We start from the raw sequence: 17,531 nt of genomic DNA on the forward strand, positions 1-17,531 counted from the left end.
ACTGGAGGGTACAAAAGGCTTTATTGGGACATGATAATTTGCTGCTTGGAATTACTGAAGGACTTTGGACTGAGAAGGACTGATTTCCAACATATACCTCCTTCCTTGGAATTTAGATGGAGTAGTCACCAAGAGGTCTTATGGTCAGTGAACAGTATGTGCATTAGCTGTGTTCCTGTATCCTTATTTTTTTGCATTTTAATGGGTGAGGAAAATCTTTTGTGCTCGTCCATGATACATGTTGCTTGGTAAAGCTATGACAGCTTTATGCGCAAGTGACTGGCCAGAACAAGAAGTAGGATTGAATTGAATGTAGCAGCAAAGCGGCCTCAAGTTGAGAGACAAGACTGTGCTGGAGGCCCATGGAGAAAGAAGCTTGGAAACTGTGGGTTGAGAAGAGGGAGGGAAACTCCTTCTCCTGAAGGGATTTTTGGGACAGTTTCTTATTCTTTTATTCTTACATGTACATGAACAAAGGTTTGCCAAAGCAAATGGTCCTTCCAACTTGATATACTCTTTCTGGTGCCAAGTAAGATCTGATTCTTCTAGTAAGTGCCAGAACGGCATTATTACAGCCATGCAATAAAACTCTCTTGAGGAAAATTCCTCTAAATTCCAGACATTTAGTGTCTGGGTTATAGACTGGAATGATCACACCCTCACCTGTTGTAAGCAGATCTCTGCAGATTTATATCTCTCCAGCTTGTATTGCCAAATGATTTTATCTTTATACATCAAGGACAAGCTTTTGAATCCTGCAAATTTCTTTTCCTCAGAACCTTTCTTTCAGAGGGCAGTTACACATTCTTTGGGAAAATATCCAATCAATTATATACATATACATACTTTTTTTTTCTTTACATTGTATTTGCATGTACTACATTCTCTATGGTTTATAGTCAAAAAGGAGCATCTATGTTTTAGAGCATCTCTATGTTTTATATTAAAAAGAAGCACTCTACCTACCCGTTTCCCTTGTTAAATTTTCCGTCTAACCCAAACAGTTTTCATTTTCTTCCCACTCTAAACCATAACCTGTCCTTTTAAATAACTATTTATCCCTTTCTATTTCTACAGTTTCCTTTTCTTTGCTGGCACAGGACCAAAGGTGATGTCAGTTCTGCTAGGAGTGCAGCTGCTGGCAGTGCACAGCACACTGCATGCTAATCACATGAGTATTCACCCGGCTTCTCGGAGGGTTTTGAAGCTATGCTCAAAGCCATACTCAAAGAATTGGTTTTCTGCAGGGTCCAGTTGTAATACTCCCAGTGCTATTCATTTTCTTTTCCTTAGCGGAGTCTCACATCTCATGCCTTTAACTTTTTTAGGGAGGTGACCGCACAACACGCAGACCGTGACATGGAGCTGCTCATAAGCACACTGAGGTGGCTACAGCCAATTAGTCACCACTGTATACGGCAACTTTAAGCAGCTTTTTGCAATGTGCCCTACCCTGGACTTGCACAAATGCAATTTCCTCCATTTTTGGGTCGCCCAGCTGGCAGCAGCTGGGCTCCCGAAATTACTGCTGCATCTTCAAAGGGCCTTTAGAGTTTCCTCCTTAAAGTAATTGTGGATAACCCAGTACCTTGGCACCACCTTCCTGGTTGAAACTTTCTTTTCAAAGTAATATTGATCCTACACTTGGAACCTGGAATAAGTATTACAATTATATTAAGATCATTCCAGGCTCTCCATTAAATAAGATATTTATTCTAGAAAGATGCTGGTATCTATAATAAAGTCTAGCAAAATCAAGGTATAGCGAGGTGAATGTCCTATAGATTCAAAGATCAGCAATATAGCACTGAGTTTTGAGTCCTTCAGCTAATAATACTCCTTCATGATGGAAAAAAAAGATCATTTTGTTCTAACCTTTTTCTCAAATTTCTTAGATAATTTCTAATCTAATTTAACAATGTAACTATTTAAAGTGCAAATCTAAGGCTGCAGCTTTTGATATGTGTCAATTGTACAAGAAATGGCACTGCCAAACATACTCATATTTGATGTGAAAACATAATAAATTGTCTAACAAGCAGAGAGACTCTCTACAACTCAAAAGTGAAACTTTGTGCTTGATACATACATACCTTTGTATCCCAGAATGGCTACTGTAATTGTTAACAGGGCACATAAAATATATAATAAGATGATGGAAAACTTCAGTGCCCAGTTATTTTTACATTTGGTACATTGAGTCCCCTCTTGAATACCTGCAAAAGAAGATTTTAAGAATTTTAAGACAAGGGCAAAGAACAAATTGCTGATTTTATCTCTTCATTTTTCTCCTCCATTTTCTAAGGAATGAAATATTTCTGTTAGCAGACAGTAGACAGGCAGCTATTTGCCTGTGCGGCCTGAAGAGCTTCTATAGCTGTTAAAGCATCACTGTGTTAAGGAGAAATAGGTTCTGTTTCACGGGATAAAACTTTCAGAAGGTGCTAACAAGCCATGGGGAGTTTTGGAAGTCAAAGTTACTGGAATAGCTTTTGTCAAAATCACACAGTAGCACCTCTCAGCATCCAAACTCCCTATGCCGGCAACAGGAGACAGTAAATACTCAAGCAGAATGAAAATACAGAAATGAAGCAGTATTATGAACAGTTGTTACAAGTACTGGCCCTGCTTTGCAACCACTATCACAAATGGCTACTATATGAATGCTTTCTTCCCATATGGAGATTTTTATTTACTTTGTTTTGGAGAGTATGATTTCCAAAGAGAATAAGGGATACTATGCTGGTAAAACTAGTAGTAGAGCTATACTGGTAGAATCATGCTGATAAATTTTTCCAGGTAGACAAGTTTAATGAAAAAAAGCCTCAAACAGAAAAGCAAATGTAAACCTTTATTGTTTGATATCTGAGTTTGTTATGGCAGGTTTTGACATCAGTCAGTCTGTTATGTGGGGAACCTATATCCCTGTTTCCTCCATGCGATCCTCTGGAAGAGCTTGGAAGTGGTGGAAGAGCTGACTAAGTCACCAAGAAATTCAGGAGAAAGATGAATGTGTGAAAACAAGACAATCTGATGACTGTGCTGAAATGAATAACCTGGATTTAGCCTTTCATCCAATGTGCGTTAAGCAGATCAGGGTAAATGCAGCTTTCTGTGTCTGTCAGAAAATGCATTTCTTTGATGTTCTATTCTATTTGTGTACTATTAGTGGAGTCCCACAGGAAAGCTTTAAGTTCTAATAAATTGCATGTACCAGATTACTTAACTAATCAAAATTTTCTTCATAATCTTTTATGAGTAACTTGTATTTCCCCAGAGGCGTAACCCACAGCTGATTCTGTTTTTCCCAACTCATGACCCTCTGTAGAGTGGCTTTTAATTTTTCATTTTTTAAAGCACAGGACATTTCCCCTGTGTTTATTGAGGCCTGGTGACTGACATACCAAGCTAAGTCAACTGTATTAATCTCTCAAGGAACAGCAGTTTCCAGTGACTTCCTTAAGCCTACAGCACTTGAAGCTGGGATTACTATACTGAAGCAAGTCAGGAAGAGGATTTATACAATGTTTATTTGACAAGGCATTTTTCTCAATTCCCTTTGCACGTATATTAGCCTTGGACAAGGCAGAAACACATCTCACACAGGTCAGCTCCTCTTTCTCATTTTTGAAATGTTATCTCATTTTTCCTAAGCTTTTCAGCTCCAGTGTCATATCCTGTTGCCATGTGATGAAAGTGATGTCAGGGATCTCCAAAACTTGCAATTTAGGCATAAGATCAGCTGGGAACATTCAGATTTGTTTTCAGCTTTATTAAGGGAAAATAAAATAAAGATTGCAAGTATAAACTTAAGAACAGAAACCGCAGAAGGGGGAAGATTGAAGAAATCGGAGGGGGAATATGTGGTTTTCCAAAGTTTTGTAGAAGGCATTCAGAGACAGAAATTATTTCGTAAGGGTGACTTACGGCATCTGAGGCACCTTTTTTTCTGCTGTTAACTGAGTGGCTTATTGAGTACTCGGGGTTGCACACTGAATGCCAGGCTCTTCTGAAGGATTAAAAATCAGATTCCAATTCTGCAAGTCTCTGAATACCCTACATACCAAAGACCACTGGAAGTTTTGGGCTCGACACTCCACATTCACCTTCTAACCCACACCAACAACAGAAAGCTCAATTCTAATATTGATGAAAGAAAGATCAGAGCTGTAACTAGGAAGATCAACAGGCGGTAGAGATACAAAGGTCAGAAAAAAGCAGAAATAACTGAAACTCTGACAGCAACTGCACATAGCAGCTTCACTTGATTCCAGTGCCACGTTAGGGTTACTCATACCGCTTTCCGTCCCTGCACGCTGACCTCCTCAATAGTGCAACGGGCTGAAAGCTCTCTGATGTCACCGGCTGTATTACAGCTCATCACCTAGTATCCTGCACGTTCAGTACTCCATAAGGATCATGTTTCACTTGTCTCAGTCCTCGATATTGTGGCTTCAATAAAACAGCCCTTGGCCTTTTTGGAGCTTTCACTTTCAGCATATTTCAAACTGACATCAGAGCGACACCCCAGCAAAAGCCAGACTTTCCAATCTTTAAATGGGATGCAGCCCTGTGGGGATCAAGCATGCAAACGCAGTGTATGAAAGCAACCAGGTGGGCTAAAACAAGTCAGCTGGGCAGGATCGCTACATTGCCTTGCCTGCACACCAGCTCTGAACTGCAGCTGACTCCCATCAAAGCCTTCACTGCCTTCATCTACCTTGTCCCAAGCCCAGGGAGCTGTAACAGCCACTACCTTCTTTTTAATTTTATTATTTTTTTCTAGAGATGGATACAGTAAAGTCTTTTACCAATTAATTTATTCTTTACTGCAAATATGTACTTATTAATTCCACCCCTAGTACTGTCTGATCTTACAGATTATTAAGTATGTGAAAATTACAAAATATCTGGAAGAATATCTGACACCTGGAAGATAAGATTTTGAAGAACAGCTCTGATTTTGTGGGGTTGACCAACCTGAACTCTAAGCAAGGTCAAGGCTGGGAAGATAGCCCTCTTTTTAAGGATGAACCATAACATAGTCAGGGCTCCCCAGTCCATCCAAACACAGAGCCTGGATTTGACTCACACTATTATTCTTCGGCACTATCCCTTTTCAGGAGCAGTCCCAAATGGGATTGTCCCAAATGGGAAATGTTCTGATACCAGAGGTGCATGTCACTGTGAGGACTATCTTTTTTATGAAAGGGTTCACCTGAAAAGACACAGTAACCAAAACACTAAGAAACAACAGCTGGGAGAAGATTACCGGTGCTCTCTGCAATTACACAAAAGCCAGCAGGCTGGCATAAAATACACAGGTTTGTCAGAAAAGCTCAGTGTCAAGTACTGACAGAAACCATGTGTGGATTTTAATTTGACAAAACTTTGACCAGAATCAATTTCATTTTTACCCACGTGGCTGCCTGCTTTCATGGCTCACTCCGAATTTAGAGTTCGTCCGGGAGATGTTCAATAACTCATCTAGAAAGCTGGAAAGCTGTAAGGTAAATGCACAGGGAAAGACCCATTCCACTGATACAACACATGTTAAACCTGCCAAACAGGGCTCTCAGCTTAAGTCAGATCTTCTCGGTTTGTTATTGCTACTCCTTGTGCAGTGAACTCCTCTCTGTGTTCAGGACACACGGTTTTAATGTTGGTCTGCTCCCAGACATTTGTCACTAACTTCAAAACCCAGGGAGCCAAGGTCACTTCCGGATGATGTGCATTTCTCACTGCTGATTTGATCAACATTTAATAAATATCAGATGGGACACTATGTGCCTCGTTTCACTGGACACATGGTTTTTTTCCATTCCCTTCCCTGACCTATTTCAATAAGAGCTCTGGTTTTTCTATCTCACTGTTGGGAAGACATCTGGCCAAACAGACAGCGACCCAGTACAAAGAGATCCTGCTGGCTCACATGCTTTGGGGACCCCCTTCTCTGCAAACCAAGATGGTCACAAAAAATATGCAAGTGAGACATCCCCCTGTTACCAGGCTTTGTAGTATTTGTTTTTATAGCATTCCATTCCAGCGCCTGAAGACTTTGTTCTCATGCAGGGGGTATACATCTGCAGATTCCTTTTGGGCTCCAGATAAAACTAAGGGTTTTTTGTGGGGGAGAAGGCTTGTCTTTTGTTGTTGTTGTTCTGTGTTTTTTACTGGGAGACTGAATACCTTTCCTTTTCATCGTGGAGTAGATACTCTCCAAAACGCCTGACTCCTCAAATGTCTTGTGCTTCAGGAATCATGTCATACAACACTTGAGTAGGATAAGCACAATTATTTTCTTGCTCAATAATTGTTTTGGTGGGCATTTTTCTCCATGTCCTTTTCTTGGCTCAGGATCTGGGATCTTAGGTGGCCTCATAATATTTCTCCTAGCAGATGAGTATTCACAAAGATATAAGGCAATCCTAACAAAAACATACTGATAAGAGAATTGAAGAGCTGTAGTGCAGGATAAAAAAAAAGTTCCTATATTAGTTGTGAGCGTTTTTTCCCCAGGGTGATTCATATATAAAGAGATAACATCCCTTGAAGCTCCAAGAGAAGACTGCAAGTCCAGTTTACAGACTTAAAATGGTATTTTTTGAGGCTAAAGCTTTTAAGTCTGATGAGCAGTAGATCTAATAACTATATTTAAAGGGGGCAGACATGCTATGCAGTATATCAGCTTCTGTAAAGCACTTTCGGCCACCAAATCCAATCTGAGACCTTTGTCTTCTTTCCTGTGTCGTTTTATGGGTTAACAAGCTACCCTCCATGATAAAAATTCCTGTGATCCTCCATGAGAGGTTTAGTTACAGTCAGCAAAAGTGATGATTCAGTGGCTCCATATGACTAACAGAAAGCACTGTTCAGAAAACAATCACTCCTTATAATGGCTATAGAGAGCAAAACGTGAGATTGGCTTAAGCTTTACTTTTTTATACTTTGAAATAAACCTCTGCCTTCATTCAATTTAGAGTATCTTCTTGTACTATAAAGACCATAGCTTGAGCTGAGGCATGACCTTTCCTTGTCTACCTTTTCCCTATCTCATGCATACTGATCCCTCCCCATACGTAGGGGTGATTAGAGTTCTGGAATGGGGAGAACCTATTGCATGAAACAACAAGGATAGCATTTGTTAAAGCTTCTCTCACGGTTGCACTGTCCCACAGCCCCTCTCTTGCTCCGGGACTGAAATGCAGCAGGACACGCAAATGTGGGGAACTGCGGCAAGGGCTAAGGGAGCAAATTTCAAGTCTTATCGCATACCAGGTCTGCAAGAAAGCCTCAAGGCCGTAGGCTACAGTTGTGGAACACCTTGCTGGTGAGATCCTTGCTACCTTGATTCAGACAGTTCCTTAATGCACTGCTTCCTCTTCTGCACAAATCCATCCACATGGCTTTCTGCGGGGAAGACCTAGTGACCAGGCAAACCCAGACCTGCATTATATGTTACTATTATATATTGTAAAATAGGTGTGGTACTACTGAATCATATCCTCTGCTTCACTGCCCAGTGCCTTGCCATGATTTCCCCCCTCCTTGGCTCCAGGCCCTGTGAGGGGCAGCCTTCCTCCCACATCCACTGTCTTCTCATGGCCGGTCTCCTTAATGGCAAACGGTCCAGCTAGCACAGGTGCTGCAGTCTTTGCTTATGCAGGTAGGGTGATTTTAACAGCCCTGTTAGGTCTATTTTCAGATTTTTACAATGCCACTGGAAAAGAAACAGCACTGGTGTGCTGTCACTGGATGTGGAATTTAATAGTTTTACTTTTGATTTTTTTTAGCTAAAGGGGGACAAATGCAAGCTATGTTTATTTTGAAAAGGTTTCTGTGTGTTTACCAGGAAGCATTTAAGGCAGTTAGCTTGAAGTCGAAGTGGTGGATAAGTACTCACCTAACCAGTGCCAGCTTTCCTGTGCCATGTGGAAAATCATGAAACATTGCAGCGGGACAGTGGCTGAAACAGCCACTCCATATTTCAAGTAAACACTGCAAGATAGTGCTTCTTTCTTTACAAATTAATAAATAAATAGACCAAGGCTGAGCCATTCCATCCTCACACGTTTCTGCAGTGCCCTGCATAATCCGACTGCCTTGTTACAATGCTTGTGAGTAAACTCAGGAAGAAAAAAATAACAACTTCTCCCCCCAGAATTTTAAAATTTTGTATAAAGATTCATGTCTCTGTAGAGCTGTGCAGCTCCTGCCAAGGTAAGTGTTGCCTGTTCCTATGATCTTATCATAAGATTCACATTGTTGGGTTGGGTTTCTTCTTTTTTACCTTGATGACCCTTTCTGGTAGCTGTTATGTAAGAATTTCAGCTTGCATTTTAGGAGACCAGTATACTCCTATGCCATAAAAAGCTAAAAAAAAAAAAAAAAAAAAAAAAAAAAAAAAAAAAGGGAAGAAAAAAGAAAAAAAAAAGAAAAAAAAAGAAGAAACAAGAAGAATCTTGAGAAGTGGTTCCTTAAGGCTGCATGCCAGAAGACCGAAAAGAAGAAAAGATCCTGCCCTAAAGTGCCACTCTGCCCACCAGGCGGGAAGGGCTCTGCCCTGGGACTAGCAGGAGAGCAGGCTTCAAAGTTTCCATCCTCTCGTGAAAAAAATAGGGGAGCAGAAATTAGGCAGGCACTTAATCTTCAGGTCAGGCTTGCTAGAAGAACACAGGGTATTTCCAAGGAAATGGAGGATTTTCTTCCCTCACACACCTCAGAAAAATCCCACCCTTCCTGATCTGCAAGTTGAAGCCTGAAATTCTGCACGCAGGAAAGGCAGGGTAAATTCTCCTCCACAAGACCAAATCTGTCAGAGGTAGCAGCCTCTTCCCATAAATCCATAATCCCACATCTGACATAATAAAGAGTCTCAGAAGGCCAACACTATTATCTCTGGAAAGCTTTCTGCCTAATACATACTTTAGTCTATGTAATGTACACAAACCCTTTCATTAAAGAAGGGAAGAGCCCTCATTTTTCAGCCTGACCATCATCTCTCACTTATTTATATAACCCAGCCAACATTTTCCCTTTGGCTTTGTTCTTCTTCACAGTAGACCAGAGATTCACAGTGAATTGTCAAAAATCCTAATTATACACTTCAGTAACCACCACCATTTAATTATATACTATTTCCAAACAACGTCCTATTGTGATTAAACACTAAATATCTTAATCGAAAGGATACAAAAAAGCCCAACCACAGCACGGGCTAAGCAGAGACTGCTCAGTGTCTGAACCGTATGTTACACAAATATTATGCATAGACCTGAAGGACTATCGTGGTAAATCTTATGAAAAATCATGGACTTGTACAGTTTAACCTGCAACAATAGAAATGTGGTGAGAAGATGGGTCCAATATCCCATAGACTAATAGATTCAAACACAGTCTAGTGATTAACTCAAACAGGAACAAAACCCACAAGTGCTGGTGCTTTTAAATAACTGTCCGGAACAAGAGAGAAGTGTCTGCCCTCAGTTAATGAAAATCAAACAAGGAATCACTCAGTATACTTCCCTGGAACAAACCCTCCAAATTTAGTTAAGCCATTCACAAGAGAGAAAAACTACAACAGTTAAAGGTAAATAAAACTCATATATGAATTAAAGACCTGTTCATTGACAGCCAAGACGGTGACAACACATTACAGCAAAAAAACCCTCTGAAACTCTACCACTAAAGAGAATTGCAGATTGATGGGCAAGAAGATATGCAGCCAGGTCTATGGGGAGAGCCAGATCTTTAGGACTGTGTAATAGCCTCCTAAGACAATCTGTGGATATCCCCCCCAATGACTTAATTAAAATTAGATTGAACAAAGATTAGCAAAGATGGATCTGTCCTTCAGAGCTGTGACATTTAGCCAGATGGCTGAGTAATGTCATTTCTTCTCTTAACTGACTAAATCTGTGCCCTCCATTCTTAAATAAACAAGCTTCCTAATGAAACATAGTTCCTAATGAATGTGGTATAATTTTATCACTAATATACATAATTTTTAGTCTTAACTGAAATTACACTAGACTGAAAGGATGAAAAATAGCTAACAGCCCCAAAGTATATATTTTACCTAATAATATGTATTTTTATAACATGGTATTTAGGTGTTAGTGACCTTAGTAATGGTATTACATTAACGTGTAAGTAGAAAAAATAACAACTCTGCGCATTGTGGCTTTTGAAATACATTTCTTTACGAGGGCAACATGATCTTGGCAGAGGCTATAAGTCTGCTGGGTCATGATACAGGCCACCAGCAATACCTGTACTGCACACAAGCGGTGATATCATCCAACGTCCAGGTGAAACACCTATTCTTCTGTCAGGAAACCTTTACTGTTAAGTTTTACTAAATTCTTCTCTGGTACTTCATGTTGCTTTAGGGACAATGATAAAAAATGCTAGCTTGGACCTTTGCTTTGTAGACTGAAGAAAAGCTCATCCTCTCCAGATGAGCTTTCAGTCATTAACAAGGCAGTGTTTTTGTATTCACTCACATTTCCACGAATAGTATTCCAACTATGCACAAAAATTAAACTTTTTTATGTGCATGCGTAAGTCAAACGGGAATACTTGGAGACCATCTGTTCCATGGAAGTTTCTGTGGAATGTATGTACGTGCACATGTGCACTTCTCAGGGAATCTAGGCAGGTCATTTATTTAAGTGTATTATAAAATCCCATGTGTCTCTGCAAACTGTGCTTCTAGGCTCTTGTAAGTCATACAAATCTTATCCAATTTTCACTAGGCAAAAGGAAGCAAACTGGATGCCCTTCTCATTCATCAGATTTTTTTTTTCCACCTCCACCACCTGGTGGCATGGAACAGAGTAAAGTTTTAACTATACTGGACAGCACAAAAAAATGCATTTCTGTTTTTCCATTAGTGAAAAATACAGATGGCTTCTGATGAAACTTCTAGAAGGGAGGCAAAATAACTGTCTGCAGCCTATGCATGCAGAAGAATAAAAGCTTGAAAAAGTTCTAAAGACTGATTTGTTGGAATTAAAACACGGCGGTATTTCTTTTTACAGGTTTCTTTACATCTTCCAGCTGAAATACTGTAATGAAAAACTGACATCAGAGTTGAAAAAAATAGAAGCTAATACCTCAAATTAATACGCAGACCTTTATTTACTCTTATTTACCAGAGAAAGTGATAAAGCTTCCACTGCTTTCACTGAGATGAAGAATTGCCTCTTTCCTAAATGGATAGTCTGATTGAGAACATTATTTGGAATTTAAAATAGTTAGACCATCACAAAATAAGTGTTGAAAGTGTTTCCAGGAGTGCTAGTTACTTTACAGTTAAATAGACCCTTTATTTAGAATCAGGACAAGTCACTAGACTTTTGCAAAGAAATAATGAGGGCCATGAGGAAGAGCATAGCAAGACTGTATAAAAGAACTTACATTAAGTGTATGGAACCATGCTCTGATCACCTACTAAATTATGGTTGTGAATGAAAATAACCCAAAGCCACTTCTGAACAGTCTTTTCATAGCCATGATGACATCAATACTCTACAGTCCCAACACTGCACGGCTGCACCGTCATCACAAAATAAAAAGAGAGGATCCCTACACACACTTAGCTCATGGTCACAAATCCACAGGCTGTAAATTCATTTCTAATCTCCTGAGGGTACATGTTCAACTACAGGGGAGAAATTATGTTTAGGTATAAACACTGTTCGTCTGGAATTGTGCTGGTTGACTCCCCTCAGCTGAATCAAGAACATGGCATTAAATCATGTCCACAGGAGAGTGGCTGACAGTAGCAGGATTTATTTTTCACCTTGCTGCCCTTCTAGAGCCACTTTCTAAAGGTGGGACTTTTTCTTCAGAAGCACTGCAGGCTTTATGGCAAAGACAATAAATTCTGTTTCCATCCTCTGCTCTAACCAACCTCTACCAAAATATTTGCCTTAGGCTTTAGCTCCCTTTTCTGAATCTAACTTTTCAAAATAGACGCTTTCTGCTATGAAGCTGCATTTTTAGGCTAAGAGGAAGTACTATGACCCACTTCAGCTACCAATCTACCAGCTTTTCTCATTCTACTGTCCTCTTTCTTTCTCTCCTGTCTCCTTTATGTCCTGCAGTATCTCCGGAGCTCTTCCCACATCTTGGCTCATACACACCTCACTAACATCAGATTTCCTGGATAAAAAGCAGGCTTAGAATAAATTCCTCATGCAGCCTGAACATTTTTTCACACAGTTGCGCCAAGTTGCACTGGCTGTATAACACAAGGTGCAACAATTCTGATAAATGCATTGCTTCCATGCAGTACCATCACAACTTCTGATTTTGTGTATTTAAAAATCTGCATCTAAGGAGAAGTTCTCATTCCATACATTGCTAGATGAAGCTTCCCACACAGAGGCAGAATTGTGGCTGATAACACAATTCTTGTTTTCCCTTCTAGTAATGAAATGAGCAAGCATGAAATGTTTTTTTTCCGACAAGCAGCTGATAAATGGCGGCATTAAATCTGCTTGCTACAACTGAGGAAAAACCAGGCAGGATGGCCAACAGAGCACTGTGGTTACAGACGGGAAAAGGAACCAGCCAGGAATCCAACAAGCATAAGACCTACCTAATGTCAATGGAACCATATTGTTAAATAGATGACAATCCTAGTGCAAACACAGAAATATGGAAGTTAAATTCATTCAAAGCATTAACCTACTAAATTCACAGAATGTACACATGCCTTGTAAAAATCTGTCATTTTAGACACCATGGGAAATTTATTCCCCCCAACAAAGCATTAAATATATTGCTACAGCAACAATAGTACTGGTAGCAGTAGTACCTGGAACATATACCCATTGATGAATTTGTTAAGAAGAAATCCCTAATCCTTTACTCAATAGCTTAAGGAAAGCTAAGTCTTGGCAAGTCATTGTTTAACAGAGTCAGGAAACTTTCAGGTCTTTGGCTCTGGAGTAGGTCAGAGGGGAGAGTCTGTTGTGAGGCCACAGACTCCAGCGATTCCCATGGCTGTGGGTGGGAGGCTGCAAGTTTCACCAGGAAACCGAGGGCCAAATTGATCCAAACGCTTTTCTTATTCAGAAGAAAACAGTAGAAGTGAAAGATCTTACTCAAAGTCTAGGTACTTTAATGGAGAGTAAATCCTGAGCCCTTTAAATAAAGGGCAGAAAACATAACAGAAACCTATAGCTGCAAGCGGGATTTGCAGTGTTACTTAACATCAGAGGTTGTAAAGGAAACTTGATCCTTTTTTATTTTTTCCTTAACTGATATGTAAATATATTAGACATTCTTTAGAAACATATAGTCCTATATATCAAATGACCTCAAACTAATCATAGCCTGCATTTCAGTGAAAGCAACCTGAAAATATTGCTCCTTTGGAGGGCAACAGTTCAGAAAAGGAAAAGAAAGGAACCGATGAATTTAGGGAGATTTGATGTGTAAAATTTTTAAGATTTTTTTTTCTCCTGTGGTTAGGACCAGAGACTGTTAGATCACATACCTAAATACCTGCCTTATTAGTTACATATTGACTTTTAGTGCTCCTTTAGGATTTGAAAGCAGCTTTATCATGCCTAGTAGCTTTATGACTTTAATATGTTGAAGAACACTGAAGTCCTCAAATGGTTGTAATATTCACACTGCTGAAAATACATGGAAAATAGACCCTTTCTGTTGTTATGGTAAAAGGTGGCAAACACACAGAAGACTTACAGAATGCCACCTACCTATGTCATGCCTGTTTTTTTAACTCTTACTTTTTGGCAAATAGTAAGATTAATTGTTCCTTGAAGGAAAGAAAAAAACTGAAGCAAATCTGGGGTCAGTATTTAATGTCAAGGTCAATAAATCTTGATTTTTCACTCCAAAAGAAGTCAATATCTGATGTTATTTATGCCATACTCTGCAGCTGCTCTTCTGAGCTCCAACAGAGAAATACATCCCACCCTTGACCCATCGTCTTTCAACTTTGAAGCGTGAAGACATTATAATTTATTTGCTCAATGCAAGCGTTAAATGTTTTCATTAGATCACGGCATCGAATGAGCTTGCTCCTTATCAGAATCTCGGTTACACAAGTGCAACCTCACTGGCTTCCACAGTTACATGCAGTTTGAATCCATGTAGGGGAAGCATTCAAATCAGCTGGAAAGTGTCTTTTCTTCCTCATCAAACTGAAAGCATAGAACAAGGAGAGCAAACAGTTAAACTGGCAATTCAGTAAAAAAATTAAATTAAAAAATTAACCCATGGCACTATAATCTCTTTAAGGAAAAGCTAATAAACTTCCAACTAATTCCTCTTCCTTGTGTCTTCAGAATCTACAGGCACTGAGTCACCATAATATTCTATAATTTTTAAAAGAATAAGCTGAAAAATAATTTTCATGTATTAAAACATTTTCTAAAATTACCTGTTTCCTCAACAATTTTATTTGACTTAGAACATTATTTCTTGGCTGGTTCCCTGTATGTCAATTTTCAGCCCAATATGTTTTTTCTTTTTCCACAGCTGAACTATATACTCCTGAAAAGCAGACTTGGAAATGTTGAAAACTATAAACTGTAGCTAATGGGACATATCGCAGATGGAGCACACTTCAGTAGAGCTTTCAGTGCGAGTGAAACCATTAACATGAATTTAATATAACATATGTTTTGTTTGTTAAGTATATTTCATACATCACCTCCTGGTACTCTCAAAGAATCATATTCAGGGCTCCACTGAGAAGAAATATTTGGACACATGAGACATGGTATTTTCCACATCAAATACTAATGGTTTTCATTACTTGTGCTTTTCTTGTACTGCATTATGGACCAGATCCACAACAAGAGACACCTTCCTGTTTGCTGCTTTGCATGATAAACTACTCTTTAATCTCTTAAATAAACCTATCTTTAACACTGTGAAAACAAAAGTTTTCAAAAAATATTTTTATAGAGAATAAATGGATTCAACTGCTTCATATCCTGTTACAATAATGATTTTTTATTATTATTTATTTATTTTTATTGGTGAGATCAAAGATAAAGCCTGTGCAATTTTACAAGATGAATGCAGTGCAATTACAGTGTACAGTTGCACAGGCTGATACAAATGAAACCCTAAAATGGATTAAAGCACTTGATAAGTGTTCTGGTAGCTCGTCTCAATGGATGAAAGAAGATATATGCAATGAAAGCGTTACGCCCCTTTAGAAAGTTTAAGGGCAGCATAATTTGTTATGCAGTTTCTTCTCTCTTCTACTCCTTCTTTTATAGAAATCTTTGTTAAAGGAAAGTTAAAGGCACTTACGGAAATTTCCTTCGAGTGTTCTGCCAAGGTGCATGAGCAAATTCAGGTCAAAACCTTGCTGTACATGGACAGAAGCCAGAAGAACACTGTTTTTAATCACTATTTCATTAGTTACAAAATAGGCTTAGCTGCTCTGCTCTATTTTGTACCATCTGAAAAAGCAATCTAACATACTGTTTGTGGGAGATCTCTCTTTGGCCTTTCTTGGCCATCGACACAAACATTGCAAGGTTTCCAAAAGAACAACAAAAAAATCTTAACACATAGGTAGTTATGAGCACAGGGCAGTCATTTAAGCAAAGTGAATAACAGGATAGCCTGTGACACCTTATAGAAAAGGCATGTCAATGTAGGAATAAAAACAAACTCTGCATGCTGTGGTTGGAGAGCAGAGACTGTGAAAAGGCTATCAGAGGTTTAGGCAACAAGGGACCTACCAAAGATTTCCCCGCATGATGTTACCGCAGCAAAAGATGCAAATTTAACTTCCAGATTTGCTACAACAAACTGGAAACTAGAAAGGGCCTTGAGAAATGCAGCATTAACTGGAACCTGGCTCTACGTAGGGACCCCTAAAGCCCAACTTACAGATCTGGCTTTCAAACCCTCTGAGATTTGAGGCACCAACCAGAGCCTGGACAACCTTGGACAAGCTTAGTGGTTCCCGGCCAGGGCAGTCACGTAAACAGCCAAGAAAGGACTCCTGGGGCTGGCGACCCACTTTCCGAGGGCCTCTGGCTCCAGTGGATCACACACAGCAGGTGGCTGCTCTCAGACCACTGCCTCCAGTAAGTCCCATGCATACAGACATACAAATGCTTGTCTTAAAGCATTTATAAATAATAAACTTTTTTTTTTTTCTGAGACTAGGTACTTTAAGAGAGAGAAAAATTTGGGGTACTAAAGGGCATTTTAATTGAGAGGTAGAAAGCATAACATCGGGCAGTTGTTACGAGTCGGAGGTAGAAGATGCCTGTTGGAAGCAAAGCAAAAATTCAGGCAGTGGGGGTGACTACAGCTGGAGCAAGCACCGTCACAGGGGATTCCCTCTACACTAATGTCTTCAGATTCAAGCTTGACTCTTCATTTAGGGGATGTACGCTAGCCAAAAAAAAAAAGTCACTGGGCTTAGTGCAGGAGTAACTGGATATTACTGTATGGCCTATCACACACAAGAGGTCAGAGAAGATTAAGCCTTTTTGGCTTTAATTTCCCTGAGCGGAAATAGGTGTGTCTCGGCTCTGGCACACGGCACAGAAAGCACACGCGGCCACGGGAAATCAAGTGTGATGACAAGGCATCTCCCCGGATCCAGCAGAGTCCAGAATTAAAAACGGGGAGGGAGCAGAGAACCCTGCCAACCATTTACAGCAATGGATAGGGACAGTAGAAAAGGGTAAGGGTAGCTCTGTACTTGAAATACCACAGAGCTTTTAGTCTTATAAAGCATACACTAAATCTGTTTGTTCAAGAAACAAATAGCATGAATTAACAGGAATACGGGCTGGAGGCTAATTTAAACCCCATTTTATTAATACAGGAGAAACTGTTCAGGGACAGTCCATTATGTTGAATCATGGCCCTGTAATGTTGCCAGGATTACTAAGAGCTTTGGTAAGTTATCTGCAGTCCTGCTTGTTAAATGCTGCTGCTGAAAAGTCACATTATCTCAATTGCTTTTCCCAGCGTGCAGGCATCATCAGTACTGTGCAACATGGCTATTCACCAGTTTCACCCAGCACAGGGGTATCTGGAGCGACCATAGCAAAAGCAACATGTCTCTTGTCTAGGAATGAAAGGACATATTCCCGATTTTGGTCCTTCATTTCTTTAATGCGCAGAACCAAAGTGTCTTCTGTTCTGCCAGACACAGAATTCAACAAATACAGTGCTTCTAGAATTTATATTTTAACTTTGCTTGATCAAGTCTCTCTTCTGTGACTGAGTTTGTTTAGCAGCTATTACAGCCTGAAACTCGGATCTAAAAAAATTATCAATTAAGATGATTTTCTCTAGTGTAAATTCACACAATAAATCAAGTCTGGTATTCATACAGCCTTGCAGATGAACAAGCTTGCTTGCAGCTGTCAGCTCTCCCAAATCGGCAGGATTTTTCCCTAAATCTGTGACTGAGAATGCAAAATATTATGCCTTTCAAGTCAACAGATAATTTAAACATGTTTTATAAAACAGATTCTTGAGGAAATCTATCACAAAACAGCTTT

The 17,531-nt window shown here is 39.6% G+C and overlaps 1 protein-coding gene across 1 annotated transcript in view; it reads right to left on the minus strand.

Moving 5' to 3' along the window:
* COLEC12 (collectin subfamily member 12) overlaps positions 1–17,531 on the minus strand; it is a 95,211-nt gene that overhangs the window by 13,657 nt on the left and 64,023 nt on the right. The window contains exon 3 of the mRNA XM_088527242.1: positions 2,094–2,216. Coding sequence (XP_088383368.1) covers positions 2,094–2,216 — 123 coding nt within the window. The remainder of the gene's footprint in view (positions 1–2,093; positions 2,217–17,531) is intronic.

The sequence above is a fragment of the Tinamus guttatus genome, unplaced genomic scaffold (assembly GCF_059628265.1).
Source record: "Tinamus guttatus ecotype Peru unplaced genomic scaffold, ASM5962826v1 Tinamus_guttatus_pri_ptg000271l, whole genome shotgun sequence".
NCBI lineage: Eukaryota > Metazoa > Chordata > Aves > Tinamiformes > Tinamidae > Tinamus > Tinamus guttatus.